Raw genomic sequence first — 27,222 nt, forward strand, 5'->3', positions numbered from 1 at the left:
GTCCATTACTCAGCCATCCATCAGCCGGCCGCACTTCCCTCTGATAGATTCTAGTGCTCTGTGATCTGGAAGGTGCTGCCAGGCAGCTGGGAAGGCAGAGCAGGGTGAGAACATGGCAGGAGCTGCCAGTAAATCTTCCTCCCTCAGTGAGAGCTGCAGATTAATGGCTGGAGGACAGTGCAGGGTCCAGCGTGGAAGTAATTCCTGGAGAGTGGGTGTGTGCGGCTTCCATCCATCACACTGTCCTCCTCTCTCCTCTACCTCTGTGCCTGCACACCAGCTACACCAGACGGTTATTAAATGCCATTTCAAGGCACACATCGAAAGACACCAACTAATGGCTTTTTAACCACTCAAATGTTACCTCTCTATGTCAATTGAGGCCTCTGCAGCTAAACAATCTGCATTGAGATGATGACCACATGGAGTCATTCTCTGAGCCTGTGAGAGAAGCTACTGTTGCTTGGATTGCATCATCCTGCTCTTCAGACTGCAAGGATGAGGGGCACAGACTAAGCTCGCTGAGAAAATTGCAGCCTATAGCAAAGTCAGTCTGTGATGCAGGAAGTGGTCAGTGTCTGGGCTCCTGGTCAGGTACTTGAATAGTAATTCACTTTTTTTTTTATTAAATGCCTTTTAAAGTGTCCCCGAGGTGACATGTGACATGATGAGAGAAACATGTGTATGTACAGTACAAAACATTAATAACCAGGATTTTGTACTTGTTATATTTTGCTGCCTGAAAGAGTTAATTTTTAGACATGAAGTGACAGCTTCTGTCTTGTCGGTAGCTTGTCGGGAATATAGTACACATCACTGATAAGGAAATTACAGCCATAAAAGTTTTCATGACAGAACACAACTTCTGAGAGCAGGGAGAGATAAAATATATAAACTACTGACCTTTTTCTAACTCTGGGACACTTAATAGGCTGCCACTGATTAGAGACAGTAAAACATTCAATCTACTTTGTAAATGTTTAAAGGACTACTGTAGGGGGTCGGGAGAAAAAAAGAGTTGAACTTACTCGGGGCTTCTAATGGTCCCCCGCAGACGTCCTGTGCTCGCGCAGCCAGTCACTGATGCTCCGGCCCCGCCTCCGGTTCACTTCTCGAGTTTCCAACTTTAAAGTCTGAAAACCACTGCGTCTGCGTGACAGTGTCCTCGCTCCCGCTGTCATCACCAGGAGTGTACTGCGCAGGTGCAGACTGTACTGGGCCTGCGCAGTACAATCCTGGTGACGTCAGCGGGAGCGAAAACACTGTCACGCAGGCGCAGTGGTTTTCCAACTTTAAAGTTAGAAATTCCAGAAGTGAACCGGAGGTGGGGACCAGAGCATCGGTGAATGGCTGCAGGATGTCTGCGGGGGACCATTAGAAGCCCCAGGTAAGTTCAATCCCCCCGCCCCCCCATTGCGGTATTTTACCATCAAAAAATATTTACTGTATATAGCTACCAGAATTGAGACCGTTATTTAGAGTTAGATTTTGCTGCCAAATGCAGCTATGCAGCTATGCAGAGTGCGCTTTTATATTTACCTGTTAGGCTTCTCCTCTACTCGCGGATCTGCACTCCAGGCATCCTCTTCTGAGTCCTGATCACATGATATGACATGTGATTGTAACCCACGGGATGGTGTCAGCATTGCAGTGCCACCTGATGGTGGAAGAGGGGTGATGGAAGCGATCCCCCCAGATGGTGCTACAATGCTGACACCATCCCCTGGGTTACGGTCACATGCCATATCATGTGATCGGAACTATGAAGAGGATGTCGGCATTCCAGCACCGCGAATGGAGTAGTGAAGAAGCCGATACAGCCACCTGACCAGGACAAGTTAATATGACAGCTTCCTGCACTGCTCTGCATACCCTGCCAGGCTGGAGAAGACACTTCCCCAGCGGCAGAAAAAAAATTGGCCCTGCAGCGCACATATAGTTTTACTATATGTGACTGCTAAAGGGTTTGTTTCCCCCACTACATTAATTTATCCAGAATTGCAAAAATAGCACTAACACTCTATTTAACTCCCAAATGGGTAGGCCTTCGTCTGATACAACTACTTGAGGTCACCTACAGCAGTGCTGTCCAACTTCATGGTCATGGAGGTGTGTCTAGCACCTGATTTTTTGGCTGGAGGCACCCGAGCATTAAACTCCTTAGCGGTAAACCTGAGTCAGGCTCGGGCCGGTAATCCGCAGCTCAGAGTGGTAACCCCGAGCTGGATCCATGGGAGGTGTTTAATGTGCAGGGCTGCTACAGATTTGTCTAGTGGTATGATTTTTAGAATCGAAAAGCTTGCAAAAAATTGCACCGATTTTAGACAAAATCTGGAAGTAATTATACTGCTAGGGAGGTTAATGACCAGGCTTCGGGGGGCGGAGACAAGGGCAAATAAAAAATAATCCAGGCAAGGGAGGGCAGGCTGGGGGCCACATCCGGCCTGCGGGCCGCCAGTTGGACAGCCTTGACATACATCTAGCAGATTCCTGGCACAGGATATGGGCGTGCCCTTACCTCGATGCGGCTCAGCTCCTGGCTGCGGATGGCGTCGCGCAGTTGGCTGTGTAGCTGCTGTACGAGAAGCTCCTTGTTCATCAGCTGTTCCTGCAGCCCATCTCGGTCCTCCGGCACATCTCTAAATACACACAGAAGGTAGAGCAGGTTATAATCACTTCATAGCTGTAGACTGGTACCACTGATAAAAGGAAGTCAGTGAATTTCTCCAATGGTACCACAGAGGCGGAAAGAATCCCTATTATCATAAAGGACAGTCCAGCCACACCCACTTTGGCTCCTCCCACTGCCATACAAGACCTCTGCATCAGTTTGGAGGCCATGCAGCAGTCGCACAGGGAGGGGCTCGACGGTAGTTGGAACAAGAGATGGTCAAAGAGATGCTATTAATTTCAGCTTGCAAATTGTATGCAGCCTGGCATTGGGTAGAGTAACACTTAAAATACAAACTAACCCCAAAACTAAATAAGGTAAATTCTAATTGTAATCAGGGTGATAAATTAATATAACTCACGTACAGAAGCAAAATGCGTGTCACTGCAGTGCAGCTTGCTTCCTCTCTTGGATTCAGCAGGTGGGGTATAACAATGGATTACAGACTACATTTCCCAGCATCCTCACATTACAGCAGAAGCCATGTTTCCATATGAGAAGGCAAGATGAGTAGTTTACAGGAAGTAGGTAGTAAGCGACTTTAAAGTGGAGCTGTTAGCCATACTATCTCAGAAAAAAAACACACGTAGGCCTGGTGCACACCAGAGGAGTTTTTCTGAGCGTTTTGAGTTTTTAAATCTGCTGCTAATGTTATCCTATGTGTCTGTGCACACTGGAGCAATGAGGTTTTGTAAAAAAAAACCCATAGCATTACATTGGGAAGAGCTTTTGAAACCTCTAGCGTTTACCAAATAAGAGCCAGGGAGGCTGGGGAATTATGGTTTATGGAGAAGACAAATAAGAGGGATTTGTTTAACTTTTGGATTGCCTGGTTAGCAAGCAAGAATTGATTATTGATTTTATGCCCGACAGTTACGCTTTAAGGCTCTGTTCTCACTTAAAGAGACACTGAAGTGAAAAAAAAAATGATGATATTATGATTTGTATGTGTAGCACAGCTAAGAAATAAAACATTAAGATCAGATACATCAGTGTAATTGTTTCCAGTACAGGAAAGGTAGCCATACACTGGTCGATTTGCCATTAGATCGACCAGCTGACAGATCCCTATCTGATCGAATCTGATCAGAGAGGGATCGTATGGCTGCCTTTACTGCAAACAGATTGTGAATCGATTTCAGCCTGAAACCGATCACAATCTGTGGAGCCGCCGCTGCCGCCTGTCCTCCCCCCCCCCCCCGCGCATACATTACCTGACGCTGGCTCCCGGGCATCTTCTCTGCATCTTCTCCACGCTGCACCTGCTCCATCCCGGCGCTTCCTGTGTCACTCCGTGACCAGGAAGTTCAAATAGAGCGCCCTCTATTTGAACTTCCTGGTCACTGCAGTGACAGGAAGCGCCGGGATGGAGCGGGTGCAGCGCAGAGAAGATGCGGAGAAGACGCCCGGGAGCCAGCGTCAGGTAATGTATACCTGATCGGATGCCGCTAGCGACGCGCTCCCTACCCGCGGGCAATAGCGGGTAATTTCCCGCACGGCGCGATCGACGGACCGGTCCGATTTCGGGAGGAAATCAGATCGGCGGGTGCGTTTAGCGCGAATGATTGGCAGCAGATTCGATCCCAGGATCGAATCTGCTGTCGAAACGGCAGTGAATCGGGCCAGTGTATGGCCACCTGAAGAGTTGAGAAACTCCAGTTGTTATCTCTATGCACACAAGCCATTAAGCTCTCCGACTAATGCTGGGAATACACGTTAAGTTTTTATTATAGATAGATGGGTTCGATAGATAAATTCCAACCTGTCGGATCTGGTTGATTCTACTTATTCATAGTACACAACCAATTCACTATATCATATTTTTTTTCCGCTTCAGTGTCTCTTTAAGCCGAGGAATGGACATGTTTTGTCTGTTCTCTGCTCCACAGTGAACATCTCCTTTTTTATGAATAGGAGCCATTCACACTTGTCATGCTGCAATGGATCCGCAGGATCTGATGCAGTGAGCAGACCACACTTCTGTGCAGTCTGCAATAATCCCAGGCATATAGCCTATGGGGAACACATTTACCCCGGGCTACACCTGGACCACAGTGGACTATAGTGCCCAATAGCCACATTATTATTATTATTATTATTATTTAGTATTTATATAGCGCCGACATATTACGCAGCGCTGTACAGTGTAGATATATATCTTGTCACTAACTGTCCCTCAAAGGAGCTCACAATCTAATCCCTACCATTGCCATATGTCTATCTTATGAAGTGTAAGTACTGTAGTCTAGGGCCAATTTTTTAGAGGGAGCCAATTAACTTATCTGTATGTTTTTGGAATGTGGGAGGAAACCGGAGTGCCCGGAGGAAACCCACGCAGACACGGAGAGAACATACAAACTCTTTGCAGATAGTGCCCTGGCTGGGATTCGAACCAGGGACCCAGCGCTGCAAGGCGAGAGAGCTAACCACTACGCCACCGTGCTGCTGTGGTCCGGAACAAGTGGGGACACAGCCTTCTGCTAGGTACACAACATACAATTTTCTGTTAGATTTACCTGCCAGATCAATTTTTTCCAACATGTCCAATCTGAATTTCGATTTTCCGATCATTTTTTAAAATCGTTTTTTCGATCATTTTCTAAATCCATTTTCATAGAACTGTACGAAAATCGATGGAAAAAACGCCCGAAAAATGATCAAAAAAAGTTTGGAAAATCGACTGAAATTCAGATCGGACATGTTGGAAATAATCGATCTGGCAGGTAAATCTAGCCAAAGATTGTATGGTGTGTACCTAGCATTAGACCTTAAGGTTCATACACACGTCGGATTTTTGCAAACGACCGGTCGTTAGGACGTTTGAACATTCGGTCGTTTGGACGTCAAATCGGGCGTGTGTTCGGTCGGTCGGTCAGCTGAGAAGACTGGATTTCAACGATTCATTAAAGTATGCCAGAGCTAAAATCGATGAACTATTTGACCCTTTTTATCTCTTTCCTGCTCTCAGAAGCCATTTTCTGCTAGGAAAGTGTTTTACAGCTGTAATTTCTTATCAGTGAAGGTCACACTGTAGTCTGACCCAGTCCTGACTCAGACAGGAACTGCCACTTACATACCTGATGTTTAATTCTTTCAGGCAGAGAAAGAAAAAAAAAAGGAACACAGCCTAGTTATTTGTATGCTTGGCACTGTACATACACATGTCTATCTCATCATGTCACGTCACCTCGGGTATCCTTTAACCACTTCGGGACCACAGTCTTTTCGCCCCTTAAGGACCAGAGCCTTTTTCTCCATTCAGACCACTGCAGCTTTCACGGTTTATTGCTCGGTCATAAAACCTACCACCTAAATGAATTTTACCTCCTTTTCTTGTCACTAATACAGCTTTCTTTTGATGCTATTTGATTGCTGCTGCGAGTTTTACTTTTTATTATATTCATCAAAAAAGACATGAATTTTGTCAAAAAAATGACTTTTTTAACTTTCTGTGCTGACATTTTTCAAATAAAGTAAAATTTCCTATACATTTGAGCGCGAAAGTTATTCTGCTACATGTCTTTGATAAAAAAAAAAACATTCAGTGTATATTTATTGGATTGGGTAAAAGTTATAGCGTTTACAAACTATGGTGCCAAAAGTGAATTTTCCCATTTTCAAGCATCTCTGACTTTTCTGCGCACCTGTCATGTTTCATGAGGGGCTAAAATTCCAGGATAGTACAAATACCCCCCAAATGACCCCATTTTGGAAAGAAGACATCCCAAAGTATTCAGTGAGAGGCATGGTGAGTTCATAGAAGATTTTATTTTTTGTCACAAGTTAGCGGAAAATGACAGTTTGTGACAAAAAAAAAAAAAAAAAAAAGTTTCCATTTCTTCTAACTTGCGACAAAAAAAAATGAAATCTGCCACGGACTCACTATGCTCCTCTCTGAATACCTTGAAGTGTCTACTTTCCAGAATGGGGTCATTTGTGGGGTGTGTTTACTGTCCTGGCATTTGGGGGGTGCCTAATTGTAAGCACCCCTGTAAAGCCTAAAGATGCTCATTGGACTTTGGGCCCCTTAGCGCAGTTAGGCCGCAAAAAAGTGCCACACATGTGGTATTGCCGTACTCAGGAAAAGTAGTATAATGTGTTTTGGGGTGTATTTTTACACATACACATGCTGGGTGGGAGAAATATCTCCGTAAATGACAATTTTTTTATTTTTTTTACACACAATTGTCTATTTATAGAGATATTTCTCCCACTCAGCATGGGTATGTGGAAAAATACACCCCAAAACACATTATACTACTTCTCCTGAGTACGGCGATACCACATGTGTGGCACTTTTTTGCACCCTAACTGCGCTAAGGGGCCCAAAGTCCAATGAGTACCTTTAGGATTTCACAGGTCATTTTGAGAAATTTCGTTTCAAGACTACTCCTCACGGTTTAGGGCCCCTAAAATGCCAGGACAGTATAGGAACCCCACAAATTACCCCATTTTAGAAAGAAGACACCCCAAGGTATTCCGTTAGATGTATGGTGAGTTCATAGAAGATTTTTTTTTTTTGTCACAAGTTAGCGGAAATTGATTGTAATTGTTTTTTTTCACAAAGTGTCATTTTCCGCTAACTTGTGACAAAATATAAAATCTTCTATGAACTCGCCATTCTCCTAACGGAATACCTTGGGGTGTCTTCTTTCTAAAATGGAGTCATTTGTGGGGTTCCTATACTGCCCTGGCATTTTAGGGGCCCTAAACCGTGAGGAGTAGTCTTGAAACCAAATGTGGCAAAATGACCTGTGAAATCCTAAAGGTACTCATTGGACTTTGGGCCCCTTAGCGCACTTAGGGTGCAAAAAAGTGCCACACATGTGGTACCGCCGTACTCAGGAGAAGTAGTATAATGTGTTTTGGGGTGTATTTTTACACATACCCATGCTGGGTGGGAGAAATATCTCTGTAAATGACAATTATTTGATTTTTTTTACACACAATTGTCCATTTACAGAGAGATTTCTCCCACCCAGCATGGGTATGTATAAAAATACACCCCAAAACACATTATACTACTTCTTCTGAGTACGGCGATACCACATGTGTGACACTTTTTTGCAACCTAGGTGCGCTAAGGGGCCTAACGTCCTATTCACAGGTCATTTTGAGGCATTTGGATTCTAGACTACTCCTCACGGTTTAGGGCCCCTAAAATGCCAGGGCAGTATAGGAACCCCACAAGTGACCCCATTTTAGAAAGAAGACACCCCAAGGTATTCTGTTAGGAGTATGGTGAGTTCATAGAAGATTTTTTTTTTGTCACAAGTTAGCGGAAAATGACACTTTGTGAAAAAAAAAACAATACATATCAATTTCCGCTAACTTGTGACAAAAAATAAAATCTTCTATGAACTCATCATACACCTAAAAGAATACCTTGGGGTGTCTTCTTTCTAAAATGGGGTCACTTGTGGGGTTCCTATACTGCCCTGGCATTTTAGGGGCCCTAAACCGTGAGGAGTAGTCTTGAACCCAAATGTCTCAAAATGACCTGTGAAATCCTAAAGGTACTCATTGGACTTTGGGCCCCTTAGCACAGTTAGGCTGCAAAAAAGTGTCACACATGTGGTATCGCCGTACTCAGAAGAAGTAGTATAATGTGTTTTGTGGTGTATTTTTACATATAACCATGCTGGGTGGGAGAAATATCTCTGTAAATGACACATTTTTGATTTTTTTTACACACAATTGTCCATTTACAGAGAGATTTCTCCCACCCAGCATGGGTATGTGTAAAAATACACCACAAAACACATTATACTACTTCTCCTGAGTATGGCGATACCACATGTGTGACACTTTTTTGCAGCCTAGGTGCGCTAAGGGGCCCAACGTCCTATTCACAGGTCATTTTGAGGCATTTGTTTTCTAGACTACTCCTCACGGTTTAGGGCCCCTAAAATGCCAGGGCAGTATAGGAACCCCACAAGTGACCCCATTTTAGAAAGAAGACACCCCAAGGTATTCCGTTAGGGGTATGGTGAGTTCATAGAAGATTTTATTTTTTCTCACAAGTTAGTGAAAAATGACACTTTGTGAAAAAAACAATAACAATCCAATTTCCGCTAACTTTTGACAAAAAATAAAATATTCTATGAACTCATCATACACCTAACAGAATACCTTGGGGTGTCTTCTTTCTAAAATGGGGTCACTTGTGGGGTTCCTATACTGCCCTGGCATTTTACGGGCCCAAAACTGTGAGTAGTCTGGAAACCAAATTTCTCAAAATGACTGTTCAGGGGTATAAGCATCTGCAAATTTTGATGACAGGTGGTCTATGAGGGGGCAAATTTTGTGGAATCGGTCATAAGCAGGGTGGCCTCTTAGATGACAGGATGTATTGGGCCTGATCTGATGGATAGGAGTGCTAGGGGGGTGACAGGAGGTGATTGATGGGTGTCTCAGGGGGCGGTTAGAGGGGAAAATAGATGCAATCAATGCACTGGGGAGGTGATCGGAAGGGGGTCTGAGGGGGATCTGAGGGTTTGGCCGAGTGATCAGGAGCCCACACGGGGCAAATTAGGGCCTGATCTGATGGGTAGGTGTGCTAGGGGGTGACAGGAGGTGATTGATGGGTGTCTCAAGGTGTGATTAGAGGGGGGAAATAGATGCAAGCAATGCACTGGCGAGGTGATCAGGGCTGGGGTCTGAGGGCGTTCTGAGGTGTGGGCGGGTGATTGGGTGCCCGCAAGGGGCAGATTAGGGTCTAATCTGATGGGTAACAGTGACAGGTGGTGATAGGGGGTGATTGATGGGTAATTAGTGGGTGTTTAGAGGAGAGAATAGATGTAAACAATGGATTTGGGAGGTGATCTGATGTCGGATCTGCGGGCGATCTATTGGTGTGGGTGGGTGATCAGATTGCCCGCAAGGGGCAGGTTAGGGGCTGATTGATGGGTGGCAGTGACAGGGGGTGATTGATGGGTGGCAGTGACAGGGGGTGATTGATGGGTGATTGACAGGTAATCAGTGGGTTATTACAGGGGAGAACAGATGTAAATATTGCACGGGCGAATTGATAAGGGGGGGGTCTGAGGGCAATCTGAGCGTGTGGGCAGGTGATTGGGTGCCCGCAAGGGGCAGATTAGGGTCTAATCTGATGGGTAACAGTGACAGGTGGTGATAGGGGGTGATTGATGGGTAATTAGTGGGTGTTTAGAGGAGAGAATAGATGTAAACAATGGATTTGGGAGGTGATCTGATGTCGGATCTGCGGGCGATCTATTGGTGTGGGTGGGTGATCAGATTGCCCGCAAGGGGCAGGTTAGGGGCTGATTGATGGGTGGCAGTGACAGGGGGTGATTGATGGGTGGCAGTGACAGGGGGTGATTGATGGGTGATTGACAGGTAATCAGTGGGTTATTACAGGGGAGAACAGATGTAAATATTGCACGGGCGAATTGATAAGGGGGGGGTCTGAGGGCAATCTGAGCGTGTGGGCAGGTGATTGGGTGCCCGCAAGGGGCAGATTAGGGTCTAATCTGATGGGTAACAGTGACAGGTGGTGATAGGGGGTGATTGATGGGTAATTAGTGGGTGTTTAGAGGAGAGAATAGATGTAAACAATGGATTTGGGAGGTGATCTGATGTCGGATCTGCGGGCGATCTATTGGTGTGGGGGGGTGATCAGATTGCCCGCAAGGGGCAGATCAGGGGCTGATTGATGGGTGGCAGTGACAGGGGGTGATTGACGGGTGATTGACAGGTGATTGACAGGTGATTGACAGGTGATTGACAGGTGATCAGGGGGGATAGATGCATACAGTACACGGGGGGGGGGGGGGTCTGGGGAGAATCTGAGGGGTGGGGGGGTGATCAGGAGGGAGTAGGGGGCAGATTAGGGACTTAAAAAAAAAATAGCGTTGACAGATAGTGACAGGGAGTGATTGATGGGTGATTAGGAGGGTGACTGGGTGCAAACAGTGGTCTGGGGGGTGGGCAGGGGGGGGTCTGAGGGGTGCTGTGGGCGATCAGGGGGCAGGGGGGGGGGAAATCAGTGTGTTTGGTGCAGACTAGGGTGGCTGCAGCCTGCCCTGGTGGTCCCTCGGACACTGGGACCACCAGGGCAGGAGGCAGCCAGTATAATAGGCTTTGTATACATTACAAAGCCTATTATACACTGTTGCAGCGGCGATCCGGATGCCAGTAACCCGCCGGCGCTTCCGAACGGCCGGCGGGTTACGGCGAACGGGGGGCGGAGCCAGTCCCCGGCGGCTGATCGCGTCACGAATGACGCGATCGCCGCATAGCCACTCCCGCAGCCGCCCCCGCCGATGGGCGTATTGCGGTCGTTTGGGCCCAGACTTTGCCGCCGCCCATCGGCTGGGGGCGGTCGTTATGTGGTTAAGCCAGGTGTACAGTTGTAGGCATTTAACATTAGGGGGTACAGCTCTGGGGTTCTTTCACATTCGTCGCTTGTCCCGATATCGCACGCCATTATCGCGGCACACCCGATCAAGCATGTCCATCCTACATTTTACAGCATATCTGATCGATACATGCAACCAATTTTGACACAAAATTGGTTGCGCCATCGATCAGGCATGCTCTTGGTGGCACTTATTTTCATTCGATTATAATAATCAAATCGGAGGGTTGGTTGGCCGCCAAGTAGCCTGATGTATGGCCACTTTAATGGTTCAAGTGATAGGAAAGTAGGTGAGTGGAAGCTGTGCATGAGATAGTAAAAATGGTGGTCAGTGGCCGAAGCGTCCTAGGTAGGCGAGTATGCTTGCCTGAATAGATGACTATTTAGGTTGCGCCTAAAAAGGGGTAATTGTGGATGAATGGCAGATGTGTTGAGGGAGGGTGTTCCAGAGGAGGGGAGAGCATCGAGAGAAGTCTTGTAGGGAGGAGTGAAGAGAAGTGACCCGAGAGGGAGACATGAGAACATGATTAGCAGAACGGAGATAGGTTGTAAAGTGCTTTGTAGGTGAGAGTCAGGATTTTGAAATTTATCCTTTGTGTAACCAGCAACCAGAAGGGAGTGACAGAGGGGGATAGTGCTGGAGAAGCGGGAGGAGAGGTAGATGAGGTGTGATTGGCAGTCAATGAAGTCACTGGCAGAGTGGGATAGGGCTGGAGAAGTAGGAGGAGAGGTGGATGAGGTGTGATTGGCAGCCAGTGAAGGGAGTGAAAGTGGGGGATAGTGCTGGAGAAGCGGGAGGAGAGGTGGATGAGGTGTGATTGGCAGTCAATGAAGTCACTGGCAGAGTGGGATAGGGCTGGAGAAGTAGGAGGAGAGGTGGATGAGGTGTGATTGGCAGCCAGTGAAGGGAGTGAAAGTGGGGGATAGTGCTGGAGAAGCGGGAGGAGAGGTGGATGAGGTGTGACTGGCAGCCAGTGAAGGGAGTGACAGAGGGGGATAGGGCTGGAGAAGTGGGAGGAGAGGGGGAGGAGATGTGAGTGGCAGTCAATGAAGGGAGTGACAGAGGGGGATAGGGCTGGAGAACCGGGAGGAGAGGTGGATGAGATGCGATTGGCAGTCAATGAAGGGTGTGACAGAGGGGGATAGGGCTGGAGAAGTAGGAGGAGAGGTGGATGAGGTGTGATTGGCAGTCAATGAAGGGAGTGACAGAGGGGTGTAGGGCTGGAGAAGAGGGAGGAGAGGTGGATGAGATGCGATTGGCAGTCAATGAAGGGTGTGACAGAGGGGGATAGGGCTGGAGAAGTAGGAGAGGTGGATGAGGTGTGATTGGCAGTCAATGAAGGGAGTGACAGAGGGGTGTAGGGCTGGAGAAGAGGGAGGAGAGGTGGATGAGGTGTGAGTGGCAGTCAATGAAGGGTGTGACAGAGGGGGATAGGGCTGGAGAAGCGGGAGGAGAGGTGGATGAGATGCGATTGGCAGTCAATGAAGGGTGTGACAGAGGGGGATAGGGCTGGAGAAGTAGGAGGAGAGGTGGATGAGGTGTGATTGGCAGTCAATGAAGGGAGTGACAGAGGGGTGTAGGGCTGGAGAAGAGGGAGGAGAGGTGGATGAGGTGTGATTGGCAGTCAATGAAGGGTGTGACAGAGGGGGATAGGGCTGGAGAAGTAGGAGGAGAGGTGGATGAGGTGTGATTGGCAGTCAATGAAGGGTGTGACAGAGGGGGATAGGGCTGGAGAACCGGGAGGAGAGGTGGATGAGATGTGAGTGGCAGTCAATGAAGGGTGTGACAGAGGGGGATAGGGCTGGAGAAGTGGGAGGAGAGGTGGATGAGGTGTGATTGGCAGTCAATGAAGGGAGTGACAGGGGGGGGGTAGGGCAGGAGAAGTGGGAGGAGAGGTGGATGAGGTGTGAGTGGCAGTCAATGAAGGGAGTGACAGAGGGGGATAGGGCTGGAGAAGTGGAAGGAGAGGGGGAGGAGATGTGATTGGCAGTCAATGAAGGGAGTGACAGAGGGGTGTAGGGCTGGAGAAGAGGGAGGAGAGGTGAATGAGGTGTGAGTGGCAGTCAATGAAGGGAGTGACAGAGGGGTGTAGGGCTGGAGAACGGGAGGAGAGATGGATGAGATGTGATTGGCAGTCAATGAAGGGAGTGACAGAGGGGGTAGGGCTGGAGAAGCAGGAGGAAAGGGGGAGGAGATGTGATTGGCAGTCAATGGCCCATATGCAATATCACCTGAGTTTTCTCCCAGGAGATAATTTTTCATCTTCAAATTAAAATAACTTTCCAGCACTTTTCAACTAAAAAAGTACCCAAAAGTAAATAAAAAAGGACTATCAAAATTATTTTGAGCCTTTCCTTGCTTTCTGATGGCTTAAAATGCATTTTATTGACAAATTAAAAAATATCACCCAGGAGAAAACTCAGGAGAAAAATGTAATTGCATATGGGCCAATGAAGGGAGTGACAGGGGGGGGGGGGGGGGGGTAGGGCTGGAGAAGTGGGAGGAGAGGTGGAGGAGATGTGAGTGGCAGTCAATGAAGGGAGTGACAGAGGGGGATAGGGCTGGAGAAGTGGGAGGAGAGGTGGATGAGATGTGAGTGGCAGTCAATGAAGGGAGTGACAGGGGGGATAGGGCTGGAGAAGTGGGAGGAGAGGTGGAGGAGATGTGAGTGGCAGTCAATGAAGGGAGTGACAGAGGGGGATAGGGCTGGAGAAGTGGAAGGAGAGGGGGAGGAGATGTGAGTGGCAGTCAATGAAGGGAGTGACAGAGGGGGATAGGGCTGGAGAAGTGGAAGGAGAGGGGGAGGAGATGTGAGTGGCAGTCAATGAAGGGAGTGACAGAGGGGGATAGGGCTGGAGAAGTGGAAGGAGAGGGGGAGGAGATGTGAGTGACAGTCAATGAAGGGAGTGACAGAGGGGGATAGGACTGGAGAAGTGGGAGGAGAGGTGGATGAGATGTGAGTGGCAGTCAATGAAGGGAGTGACAGAGGGGGATAGGGCTGGAGAAGTGGGAGGAGAGGTGGATGAGGTGTGATTGGCAGTCAATGAAGGGAGTGACAGGGGGGGGGGTAGGGCAGGAGAAGTGGGAGGAGAGGTGGATGAGGTGTGATTGGCAGTCAATGAAGGGAGTGACAGGGGGGGATAGGGCTGGAGAAGTGGGAGGAGAGGTGGAGGAGATGTGATTGGCAGTCAATGGCCCATATGCAATATCACCTGAGTTTTCTCCCAGGAGATAATTTTTCATCTTCAAATTAAAATAACTTTCCAGCACTTTTCAACTAAAAAAGTACCCAAAAGTAAATAAAAAAGGACTATCAAAATTATTTTGAGCCTTTCCTTGCTTTCTGATGGCTTAAAATGCATTTTATTGACAAATTAAAAAATATCACCCAGGAGAAAACTCAGGAGAAAAATGTAATTGCATATGGGCCAATGAAGGGAGTGACAGGGGGGGGGGGTAGGGCTGGAGAAGTGGGAGGAGAGGTGGAGGAGATGTGAGTGGCAGTCAATGAAGGGAGTGACAGAGGGGGATAGGGCTGGAGAAGTGGGAGGAGAGGTGGATGAGATGTGAGTGGCAGTCAATGAAGGGAGTGACAGGGGGGATAGGGCTGGAGAAGTGGGAGGAGAGGTGGAGGAGATGTGAGTGGCAGTCAATGAAGGGAGTGACAGAGGGGGATAGGGCTGGAGAAGTGGAAGGAGAGGGGGAGGAGATGTGAGTGGCAGTCAATGAAGGGAGTGACAGAGGGGGATAGGGCTGGAGAAGTGGAAGGAGAGGGGGAGGAGATGTGAGTGGCAGTCAATGAAGGGAGTGACAGAGGGGGATAGGGCTGGAGAAGTGGAAGGAGAGGGGGAGGAGATGTGAGTGACAGTCAATGAAGGGAGTGACAGAGGGGGATAGGACTGGAGAAGTGGGAGGAGAGGTGGATGAGATGTGAGTGGCAGTCAATGAAGGGAGTGACAGAGGGGGATAGGGCTGGAGAAGTGGGAGGAGAGGTGGATGAGGTGTGATTGGCAGTCAATGAAGGGAGTGACAGGGGGGGGGGGTAGGGCAGGAGAAGTGGGAGGAGAGGTGGATGAGGTGTGATTGGCAGTCAATGAAGGGAGTGACAGGGGGGGATAGGGCTGGAGAAGTGGGAGGAGAGGTGGCGGAGATGTGAGTGGCAGTCAATGAAGGGAGTGACAGAGGGGGATAGGGCTGGAGAAGTGGAAGGAGAGGTGGATGAGATGTGAGTGGCAGTCAATGAAGGGAGTGACAGAGGGGGATAGGACTGGAGAAGTGGGAGGAGAGGTGGATGAGATGTGAGTGGCAGTCAATGAAGGGAGTGACAGAGGGGGATAGGGCTGGAGAAGTGGGAGGAGAGGTGGATGAGGTGTGATTGGCAGTCAATGAAGGGAGTGACAGGGGGGGGGGGTAGGGCAGGAGAAGTGGGAGGAGAGGTGGATGAGGTGTGATTGGCAGTCAATGAAGGGAGTGACAGGGGGGGATAGGGCTGGAGAAGTGGGAGGAGAGGTGGAGGAGATGTGAGTGGCAGTCAATAAGGGAGTGACAGAGGGGGATAGGGCTGGAGAAGTGGAAGGAGAGGTGGAGGAGATGTGAGTGGCAGTCAATGAAGGGAGTGACAGAGGGGGATAGGGCTGGAGAAGTGGGAGGAGAGGTGGATGAGATGTGATTGGCAGTCAATGAAGGGAGTGACAGAGGGGAATAGGGCTGGAGAAGTGGGAGGAGAGGGGGAGGAGATGTGAGTGGCAGTCAATGAAGGGAGTGACAGGGGGGATAGGGCTGGAGAAGCGGGAGTAGAGGTGGATGAGATGTGATTGGCAGTCAATGAAGGGAGTGACAGATGGGGATAGGGCTGGAGAAGTGGAAGGAGAGGGGGAGGAGATGTGAGTGGCAGTCAATGAAGGGAGTGACAGAGGGGGATAGGGCTGGAGAAGTGGGAGGAGAGGTGGATGAGATGTGATTGGCAGTCAATGAAGGGAGTGACAGAGGGGAATAGGGCTGGAGAAGTGGGAGGAGAGGGGGAGGAGATGTGAGTGGCAGTCAATGAAGGAAGTGACAGAGGGGGATAGGGCTGGAAAAGTGGGAGGAGAGGTGGATGAGATGTGAGTGGCAGTCAATGAAGGGAGTGACAGAGGGGGACAGGGCTGGAGAAGTGGGAGGAGAGGTGGATGAGGTGTGATTGGCAGTCAATGAAGGGAGTGACGGGGGGATAGGGCTGGAGAAGTGGGAGGAGAGGTGGATGAGATGTGAGTGGCAGTCAATGTAGGGAGTGACAGAGGGGGATAGGGCTGGAGAAGTGGAAGAGGAGATGTGAGTGGCAGTCAATGAAGGGAGTGACAGAGGGGGATAGGGCTGGAGAAGTGGGAGGAGAGGGGGAGGAGATGTGAGTGGCAGTCAATGAAGGGAGTGACAGAGGGGGATAGGGCTGGAGAAGCGGGAGGAGAGGTGGATGAGATGTGAGTGGCAGTCAATGAAGGGAGTGACAGAGGGGGATAGGGCTGGAGAAGCGGGAGGAGAGGTGGATGAGATGTGAGTGGCAGTCAATGAAGGGAGTGACAGAGGGGGATAGGGCTGGAGAAGTGGGAGGAGAGGTGGATGAGATGTGATTGGCAGTCAATGAAGGGAGTGACAGAGGGGGATAGGGCTGGAGAAGCGGGAGGAGAGGTGGATGAGATGTGAGTGGCAGTCAATGAAGGGAGTGACAGAGGGGGATAGGGCTGGAGAAGTGGGAGGAGAGGTGGATGAGGTGTGATTGGCAGTCAATGAAGGGAGTGACAGGGGGGGATAGGGCTGGAGAAGTGGGAGGAGAGGTGGATGAGATGTGAGTGGCAGTCAATGAAGGGAGTGACAGAGGGGGATAGGGCTGGAGAAATGGGAGGAGAGGTGGATGAGATGTGAGTGGCAGCCAGTAAAGGGAGTGGCAGAGGGGCATAGGGCTGGAGAAGTGGAAGGAGAGGGGGAGGAGTCATGCAGCAGAGTTCATGATGGACTGTAGTGGGGCTAAACGGTTAGCAGGGAGGCCACACAGCAGAGAGTTGCAGTTATCGAGTCATGAAATAATCAGGGCATGCACCAGGTGTGTGGTAGTGTCCTGTGTGAGAAAAGGGCAGATGCGGGAGATTTTTTTTTTTTGTTGAAGACGACAAAAGCAAGATAGTTTGTCATTGTGTGGTTTAGGACCGAGCTGTTTTTCGCTGATCTGTGCTGCATGGGCTCTCCAGCGAACAGCACAGATCAGGATAGAGGCAGGGTGATCAGACTTCCCCCTTTTTTCCCCATTAGGGGGATGTCCTGCTGGGGTGGGGGGGTCTGATTGCAGCCGCTCTGTGTGGCCGAGTGGGGGGGGCTCCTCAAAGCCCACCTCTGCAGCGATTCCCAGCCTCACTGTCCTTCCCTCCTTCCCTCCCTCCCTCCCCTCCTTCCTATGGGCGGCACAGGACGGCGATCCATCCTGCGCCGCCTCTGATAGGCTTCAGCCTATCAGATGCCGGCAATCCCCGACCAATCAGAGGCCAGGGATCGCTGATCTCCGTTACGGTGCTGCTGCAGCACCGTATGATGTAAACACAGGGGATTTCTTCCCCGTGTGTTTACATTTAGCCTGTGAGCCGCGATCGGAGGCTCGCAGGCTATTTACGGAGACACCCTCCGTGAAATGACATGGAAAGGCCACTCGAAAGAGCGGCCGTTTCCATGTAAAACCACTTACGACCTGCCGCCGCCTATCGGCGTTAGGCGGTCGTTAAGTGGTTAAATGAGAGACTCGAGTCCAGTATTACACCTGGGCAGCAAGCCTGGGGGACGGGCGTTATTGAAGTGCCATCAACAGAAATAGTGATGTCAGGCTGGGACACTGAATTGTGAGGTGGGAAGATTACCATTTCAGTCTTGTCCATATTAAGTTTTAAAAAACGGCAGAACATGAAGGAGGGGATTGTGTTGCGATAATCAGGGACACGAGCTAGAGTATCCGAGGCAGGAGCTGAAAGGTAGATTTGGGATATGGATGCGTGCTGCACGGCTATGGGGATATGGATGCGTGCTGCACGGCTATGGGGATATGGATACGTGCTGAACGGCTAGGGGATTCGAGTGTGTGCTGCACGGCTATGGGGATTCGGTTGTGTGCTGCACGGCTATGGGGATTCGGTTGTGTGCTGCACGGCTATGGGGATTCAGTTGTGTGCTGCACGGCTATGGGGATTTGGATGCGTGCTGCACGGCTATGGGGATTTGGATGCGTGCTGCACGGCTATGGGGATTGGGATGCGTGCTGCACGGCTATGGGGATTAGATTGTGTGCTGCATGGCTATGGGGATTAGATTGTGTGCTGCACGGCTATGGGGATTCAGTTGTGTGCTGCACAGCTTTGGGGAGTGTTATGCGTGCTGCACAGCTATGGGGAGTGTTATGCATGCTGCACGGCTATGGGGATTGGGATGCGTGCTGCACGGCTATGGGGATTAGATTGTGTGCTGCACGGCTATAGGGATTGGGATGTTTGCTGCACGGCTATGGGGATTTGGATGCGTGCTGCATGGCTATGGGGATTCAGTTGTGTGCTGCACAGCTATGGGGAGTGTTATGCGTGCTGCACAGCTATGGGGAGTGTTATGCATGCTGCACGGCTATGGGGAGTGTTATGCGTGCTGCACGGCTATGGGGAGTGTTATGCATGCTGCACGGCTATGGGGATTGGGATGTGTGCTGCACGGCTATAGGGAGTGCTATGCATGCTGCACAGCTATGGGGATTGAGATGCGTGCTGCACGGCTATAGGAATTGGGATGTTTGCTGCACGGCTATGGGGGATTGGGATGCGTGCTGTACAGCTATGGGGATTGGGATGCGTACTCAGGGAAAATGCAGCATGCATAATTTTTTCCCCTGCACGTGATTTGGGTGCAGCCTATTGATTTCAAAAGGCTGCAAATCCACATCTGAAATTGCATGTGGAATATGCCCACAATTTGTGACTTATGGAAATAGGCCCTTAGCGAGAGGGGCTAAACCAAAACAATATAGGTGTTTCTCCTATACTTTCCTCCCCTTCTCCGCAGACACAGCTAGTTCAGCCTGACTGGCTGAAGCCTCTATCTCTCCCATGCCTGTTCCTCTCTGACTGGCTGCCTTCGTGTGCCACCATCTGCCCCCTCCCTACACTCCAGCCACATCCATTGGAAACCCCCCACACTGCTGCCAAATCTATGGGGATTCCCCCTGCATTTACCCTCCAACCTGCAGCATCCCTCCTCCTCCTGCAGCATTACAGAGCTTAGCGGAGAAGAATAAAGGGAGCGCACAAAGACTCCGCTCATCATGGTTCCAGGCGCTGGAGTTCCCGACTATACTCTCTGCACTACCGCCGCCCTATACGACGGTAGTGCAGAGAGTATAGACGGGAACTCCAGTGCCTGGAAAGTGCTGAGGTGAATCTGTGTGTGCTGCATCAATTCTTCCCCGGTAAGCTCTGTAATGCTGCGGAAGGAGCGGGGTAGAGGGTAAATGCAGGGGGAAGCCCCATAGATGTGCAGCAGGGCAAGGGAGGTTCCCATGAATGCGGGGGTGCCCATAGATGTGGCGCTCTCTAATGCTATGGGGGAGGAGGGGGGATGCCAGGGAAGTAGGGAGGAAATGACAACAGGATGGGCTTCAGCCTGAGGGACCCAAGATGGCCACTGCCAGGGAAAAGAATTCTCAGAATTTATTATATAAAATTCACTGAAATCGAAATATGTGGAGAGTGCAATACATCTGTTATGCAAGTCGAGCAAGTATTTATCTACTTACGGTACATATGTGTTTTCTTTTTCCTGGGATAGTATAGCTAATAATTCCTCTTTAACACTGCTACTGCCTATAGAGTCTAGAGCAGGGGTCTCAAACTCGCGGCCCGCGGGCCATTTGCGGCCCTCCATACAATATTTTGTGGCCCTCGCCCGCAAAAGCTTCCTTATAGTTCGCTTCAGTGCTCCCAAGTAATCTGCCGCATCCCCGCCGCTAAACGAGGGCTGCAGAGCCCCCAAATCGCCCGGGGGGCAGTCCACCGGCATTTCCTGGAAGGGGCAGTACTTTCAGCTTCAGCTCTGCCCCTCCTGACGTCAATCGCCGCACAGATCGCCTCCTCTCCCCGCCCCTCTCTGTGAAGGAAGAGTGAGAGGGGCGGGCAGAGGCGGCGATGCGCCGTGATTGTGAAATTCCTTATGCGGCCCAGCCTCATCCTGACTTTGCCTCCTGCGGCCCCCAGGCAAATTGAGTTTGAGATCCCTGGTCTAGAGTGTGTCCCAGTGGCTGCAGCTCTGGTGCTTTGAGTCCGCCGGAAGAAAAGCGCAATATAAATGCTCTGTGTCTTGTCTTGTCTTGTCTACAATACTGATGCCCTAATGGGAAAATGAAGAAAAAGTCAAGCCATGTCAAGCTACCACAACACCTAGATCTACTGCACAGGCATGAAATCCAGTCACACTATCCCTTCCAGTAGTTTTACATTTGAAAGAAGCTGAGAGGATAGAAGAAGAGGGGGAATCACTGGGTAACATAAGTTACAACGAAAGGAAGACACGGCACTCAGGAGCTGTGTGCAGCAACAAGCTGTAATGAAGCAGACTGCTTCAAGACAGCTTGTTGCTGCACACAGCCCCTGAGTGCTGTGTCTTCCTTTCGTTGTTGCCTGTTCGTTTGCAGGTGTGGTGGACCTGCATGACACTGAGCACCGGCTGGCCAACTTATTGTTGGTTATACCCAAGGTGAGGTGATTTCCTTGTTCCTGGGGTAACATAGGTTACATAAGTTAGAGGACTGTGCCTGTACATTCATTGTTCCACATTGCTGTATTCAGGCCACCACCTGAAAATGGGGAATCATTTCAACCGGTCCGCAGTGGTAACAATTGGATGAGGAAGGCGTGTCCGTCTTTGATGGGAAAATGTATATATCAGGAACGGGCCCCACGGCAAGCCTGCAGAGACAATTCCTGATGGGGGTTTTGCCCAAAATCGAGAGGGGGAGTCGCCTTATTCAAGCTAACACAAGGCTGACGCCCTCAACCACACTCTGCACGACTCAGCCACCACTAGCAGTCATCTGCTGCGATACTTACTAGAAACCATACACGCACGGACTCCCTGTCTATGGCACTACGACAATTTCACACACTGCTGTCGAGCTGCTCACACTCAGGCTGGCGCTGATGTATTTTGGGTCAGCCGCGGGCTTTAGGCCAAAGTACAAGAACACCACACACACAATGCAATCTCACCCGGTAGCAATGAACAAACCGAGCATACAATCAGACACTGGACTTGTAACACAATCCACTGCAGTCTCTCTTTAGGAGATGTAAAGCTCTGCTTAGTACTCAAAAGACTACTTATTAAATAAAGACTTAATATTCCAAAAAAGAGGAACAATGCAGAAGGAAATATATACAAGAATATCTACAAAAACAAAGTAAATAGGTACAAATATGTATCAAATGCAGATAGAACAGAGGCGCCAAAAAGAGTAAAAACACTATTACTTAAAAACAGTAAAAAGAGGGAAGGTAAGGTGGACTTACCTCCCTCTAGCAGTGGACAACAAGACTCTGAGGTAGAGTAGAATGCATTTATTAAACAGTGTAACTCCTAAAGATGCAACGCGTTTCGCGGGCCACAGCACCGCTTCCTCAGGCTATACAGGAGTTCAAAAAAAGCTGTATCCAATCCAAGTATTGAATGAGCGCCAGAGGCGCTCATTCAATACTTGGATTGGATACAGCTTTTTTGAACTCCTGTATAGCCTGAGGAAGCGGTGCTGTGGCCCGCGAAACGCGTTGCATCTTTAGGAGTTACACTGTTTAATAAATGCATTCTACTCTACCTCAGAGTCTTGTTGTCCACTGCTAGAGGGAGGTAAGTCCACCTTACCTTCCCTCTTTTTACTGTTTTTAAGTAATAGTGTTTTTACTCTTTTTGGCGCCTCTGTTCTATCTGCGTTTGATACATATTACTTATCCACCCTTGGTGGAGGGGTACGCCCCCTTTTTTTCCTATCTACAGAGAGCGACTTTTATACCCGAGTGGGGTCGGGTACCAATTCTCCCCACCTGCCTTTCAAGTGGTTGTCTGCTGGTGACCCTTTTTTGTGAGTATAATTCTGCACGAACTATCTAGACAGATTTTCTCTGTTAAAACTATATTGCACTATTGGGCTCTCGGTGCCCTGTTTTTTCTTTTGTTTTATAAATAGGTACAAAAGACACACACAAAGACAATTTGCTTATCAAAATAAAAAGGGAATAAAACAGAAATCAAACTTTACCAGCATAAATGTCCAAGCTTGTTTGCGGGAGAATGCAAGTTCGGAATCTTGGAAGCCGTTTCTTATAGTACAAAATATGTACTGGGGCTACCCAAACTCCTCATCTAAAAATTATTCTAATTTCCTCACATTCTACCCCCCAAAAAAGTGACATTGTTGTTACATCCAGGCTCAACTCTTTCATGCAAAGATAAGAGCTTCCTGCAGGCCCTATGAGACAACAGACACCATACAGCCCAGTTGTGTATAGGGGACAATAGCCTGCTAATTTCTAGCTTCCTATTTGAATGGATAGCTGTGTTGTGCTGGGAATACACGTTTCGTTTTTGCCTTTGTTTTAGCCTTCGATTCGTTCGGTAAACGAATCGAGTGTTGAAAACGTATGTGAAAATAGTCATAATCTCATTATAGTTTCGATTAATAGACCCCAAAAACGAACGACTAGTGATCGAACATGTTTGATATTATCTCTCTTTATCCATCTAATCGAGCCATTGGTAGGCTTGATGGCTGTTCAGATCGATTATATATTCGTTTATGCCGTCCGTCCCTGTACTACGTTTCGTTTCTTTGCAGCCTTCGATCATTGGAAAAATGAAACCATCAGAATCGAAAAAAAAACCGAAACCGTGGGTGGTGATATTAACCTTACGATCGATTATTTCGGGATCGAAAAGGACAAAAGGCACAATCGAAACGAAGGTTTAAACGAAGGCAAAAACGAAATGTGTATTCCCAGCATTAGGGTGATGTGCACTCCTGAGTCCTGACATTCTACAAGCACATTAGACTATTCATGACAATGGCTGGCTAATTAAGAGTTTCCTTAAAGGAAGCATCCAAGCACCTAAAAAAAATGAGTTCTATGTACCGGGGGCTTCCTCCAGCCTTCTGGCAGCCGTTATGTCTCCCGCCGCAGCTCACGTGATCTGGAATGGTTTGCGCAGGCGCAGTGGATGCCGACCTGGTGAGGTCGCCTTCTGAAACAGAGTGGATCCCGGGACCCAGGAGCTGCGGCTGGAGGAAGCCCCGGGTAAGTAGAGCTAATTTTTTTTCAGGTGCTCGGATGTTTCCTTTTAACATCTCCAACTGTAGTTTACAGGAAATGGAATTCAAATATACACTGCTCAGTGTTCTCCCGAGGCTCTTTTAGCTGGGTGCTCCACCCGGCTAGTTTTGATGAGCACCCTGCTATCATCGGCTCCTCTCTTCCTATGCTGTAAGCAGAGTTGCTCACAGAAGCACCTGCCTTGCATTCTCTCATTTCGCCCCACTCGGCTACTTTTCCATGCCACCCGGCTAGTTTTGGTGAGCACCCGGCTGTCATCGGCTCACCTCCTCCTATGGTGTAAGCAGAGTTGCTCACACAAGCACCTGCCCTCTCATTGCCCCATATGTCCTTACAGTATTCATAGTAACTGTGAGGGTCTGGTGTTCCAAAGCCATCTTCTGTCAAGTGGGAAAATACAGGTCATACTACTTACAGAAAAAAGCGCTCCCACGTCTGTGCGATTGTGCACGCATTGCAGGGCTGTGGAGTCGGAGTCGAGGAGTCAGAGCAATTTTTGGTACCTGGAGTCGGAGTCGGTAGTCTCATAAACTGAGGAGTTGGATGAGTTTTGTACCTAATCCACAGCCCTGGTAAGTATAATGGTGGCCATACATGGTACAATAAAAACGTTCGATTATCCCGTTTTTTCGATCTAAATGATCGAATCGAATGAAAGTTGAAAATATTTTTTTTTTCGATCAAGAAATTCGAACGATTATCCCGTTTTTTTCGAGAAAAATTAGATCGGACATGCTGGAAAAATCTTTATATTCGATCTAACGGAATAATCGAACTAAATTATCTAATCGAAAAAAATGAAAACTTGTACCATGTATGGCCACCTTTAGACTAAGGAGTCGGAGTTGAGAAGTTGGGAGTCGGAGCCATTTTGGGTACCTGGAGTTGGAGTCGGTGGGTTCATAAACTGAGGAGTCAGAGTCGGATGATTTTTATACCGACTCCACAGCCCTGACACACTGTCTGTTCACCAGATTGCATAAACCAGGCCATGGCTGAAGTGATTACAGCAAACAGACAGCACAATAGAGGTTTAAGCAGCAATTAAGCTGATACAAAATGAGTAAACAGTTTATGTCGCGCATTTTTTTTTAATTCTTAACAGGACTAATTAATCATTAAAATATTTTACACACACACACACAATTGTTTACTATGTAACTTTTCTAAATAAAATAAATAATAAAGCCCTGGTTATCCAGGACACAGGTAACCGGAATTCTCAAGCAACCAGAAAGAAAAAAAAATTGGCCTTGCAGGATGCATAAAGCTACGTTTACAATTCTTTATGCAGTAATAAACCTCTGTTACATTAAAGGGAAGCTCTGAGCAACCTAAAAATAAAATAAAAAAATCACTGCATCCGTCCTGTGCCCTCGCCGCAGCTCCGGTCCCCTCCAGAGGATATGCCAACCTAGCCAGGTCGGCTTCCGGGTTGGCTTCTTCTGCGCTCAAGCATGCGGCTCACTGGTCGCGCTGACGCCATCCGGACTGTGCTGCGCAGGCGAAGAACTACTGCGCCTGCGCAGTACAGTCTGGATGACGTCAGTGCAGCTCTGAGAGTGTGGATCTTGCACCAGAGGGGACCCCTGACCACCATCTGTGAGCGGAGCTGCAGAGAGGGCACAGGACGGATGCAGGGGCTGGAGGAAGCCCCAGGTAAGTGGATTTTTTTTATTTTTGTACTGCTCGGATATGTCCTTTAAGTTAATTCGTTGTCCTAATTTGTGTTTAAAGGGACACTTAAGTCAAACAAAAAAAATGAGTTTTACTCACCTGGGGCTTCCAATAGCCCCCTGCAGCTGTCCGGTGCCCTCGCCATCTCCCTCCAATCCTCCTGGCCCCGCCGGCAGCCACTTCCTGTTTCGGTGACAGGAGCTGACAGGCTGGGGACGTGAGTGATTCTTCGCGTTCCTGTCCACAATAGCGCCATCTATGCTGCTATAGCATATATCATATACCATATAGCAGCATAGAGGATGCTAATGTGTCTGGGAACGCGAAGAATCACTCACGTCCCCAGCCTGTCAGCTCCTGTCACCGAAACAGGAAGTGGCTGCTGGCGGGGCCAGGAGGGTCGGAGGGAGACAGCGAGGGCACCGGACAGCTGCAGGGGGCTATTGGAAGCCCTAGGTGAGTAAAACTCATTTTTTTTGTTTGACTTAAGTGTTCCTTTAAGTTTATGGTAAGTATACAGTGTGGGGTATAGTTGTTAGCTATTTTTTAACATTGATTCTCAAACAACCAGGAACTACACTACAACTACACACACAAACAACTTTACGTAATCATTTTTAGTAAAATAGAGAGTAGAGATGTGAATGTGAAGTCTGAGAGCTGAATTATCAAACAAAAGAATAAATACTTAAAGGGAACCTGAAGCAAGAATTATATGGAGGCTGCCATGTTTATTTCCTTTTAAACAATACCAGCTGCCTGGCAGTTCTGATGATCATTTCAGTATCACCAGTAGTGTCTGAATCACACACAAGAAACAAGCATGCAGCTAATCCTGGCAGATTTTTGTCAAAAAACATCTGATCTGCATGCTTGTTTAAGGTCTATGGCTGATTAGAGGCTGATGATAAGCAGGACTACCAGGCAACCTGTATTGTTTAAAGCTGAATGAATACAGTATGTCATCCTCCATATCCCCCCACTTCAAGTTCCCTTTAAACGCTACAGCTCACGTTTCCCTGCAGGATCATGGGAAGGCTTGAAAACCTCTTCTGAGCACCAGTTTTAGGCAATTGCGCATGTGTACAGCAGTGAGCACACTTGTACTATGAACCATTGGAGTGTTTGATTTTTTAAATAATAGAACACTGATGGACACAGCAGAGCAGCTGGTGATGGGCATGCATTGCTGTGGAGGCATGAATTGAGTTCAGGTGTAATTAATGTACTAGGATAAGGTTTATAAAATGAAATGCTTTATTACTAATGATTATCAATAATGTAAAATGACACTTTTTTTTTTAAAGCCCGATTCTAGATAAAAAAAAAAATGAGTTCTACAAAGTGTGGTGAAGGGCTTAGAACCAGCAAGTGACAGCACATTAGGGGATATTGCTCCAACTGGTACATAGAAATAATTGGATATAAAAATCCCCCAAATTTCTAAACACTTTTATTAACCACTTCTCATCCAGACCTCGTTACCCCCTTAAGGACCAGGGCAGTGTTGACATTTAGCTATGTCCCTATTTAATCAGCAATAACTTTATCCCTACTTACGACACTTAAATGAAATCTATATATTTTTTTCAAGACTAACTAGGCTTTCATTGTATGGCATTTTTTCCATCTAACAACAACAGTTTTATCAATTCCAGTTTAAAAATAAAAAAAAAACGCTATTGTGGAAAAAACACATATTTTGTTTGTCTGTTTCTATTTATCACAAAACTTAAAATTACGTTCCAGTAAAAATTTATGGTGAAGATATTTTATTCATTCACTATGAACTGAGAAAATAAAAGTATTTTTAATGGTAAAAAACAATCGTATTGGCTCAGGGAACATATATTCCCGTTCACCAATTAGTGCTGCATCAGATAGTGCTGAAGGTGTGCACAGGAACAATGCCTAACCTTGTATAGCTGTGCTTTGGCTACATTTATATCTACATCCTTGTGGCTTGAAGTCACAGAGGATGTAGATATACTGTAGTAGTGATTAAAACACCATTCAAAACAAAAAACAAAAAACCGAATTGGGTTTTAAGTATAATCAATACAGCAGCAATGTAATAAAGGCGTTCCCCGACTTACAATCAGGTCCCATCTCGGGAGACTGT

General features: G+C 48.0%; 1 protein-coding gene across 4 annotated transcripts in view; it reads right to left on the reverse strand.

Moving 5' to 3' along the window:
• PMFBP1 (polyamine modulated factor 1 binding protein 1) overlaps positions 1–27,222 on the reverse strand; it is a 294,257-nt gene that overhangs the window by 119,268 nt on the left and 147,767 nt on the right. For all 4 annotated transcript variants that reach the window (XM_068259442.1, XM_068259444.1, XM_068259441.1 and 1 more), the window contains one exon: positions 2,519–2,639. In XM_068259442.1, the coding sequence (XP_068115543.1) occupies positions 2,519–2,639 (121 nt within the window). The remainder of the gene's footprint in view (positions 1–2,518; positions 2,640–27,222) is intronic.

The sequence above is a fragment of the Hyperolius riggenbachi genome, chromosome 11 (genome assembly GCF_040937935.1).
Source record: "Hyperolius riggenbachi isolate aHypRig1 chromosome 11, aHypRig1.pri, whole genome shotgun sequence".
Lineage (NCBI taxonomy): Eukaryota > Metazoa > Chordata > Amphibia > Anura > Hyperoliidae > Hyperolius > Hyperolius riggenbachi.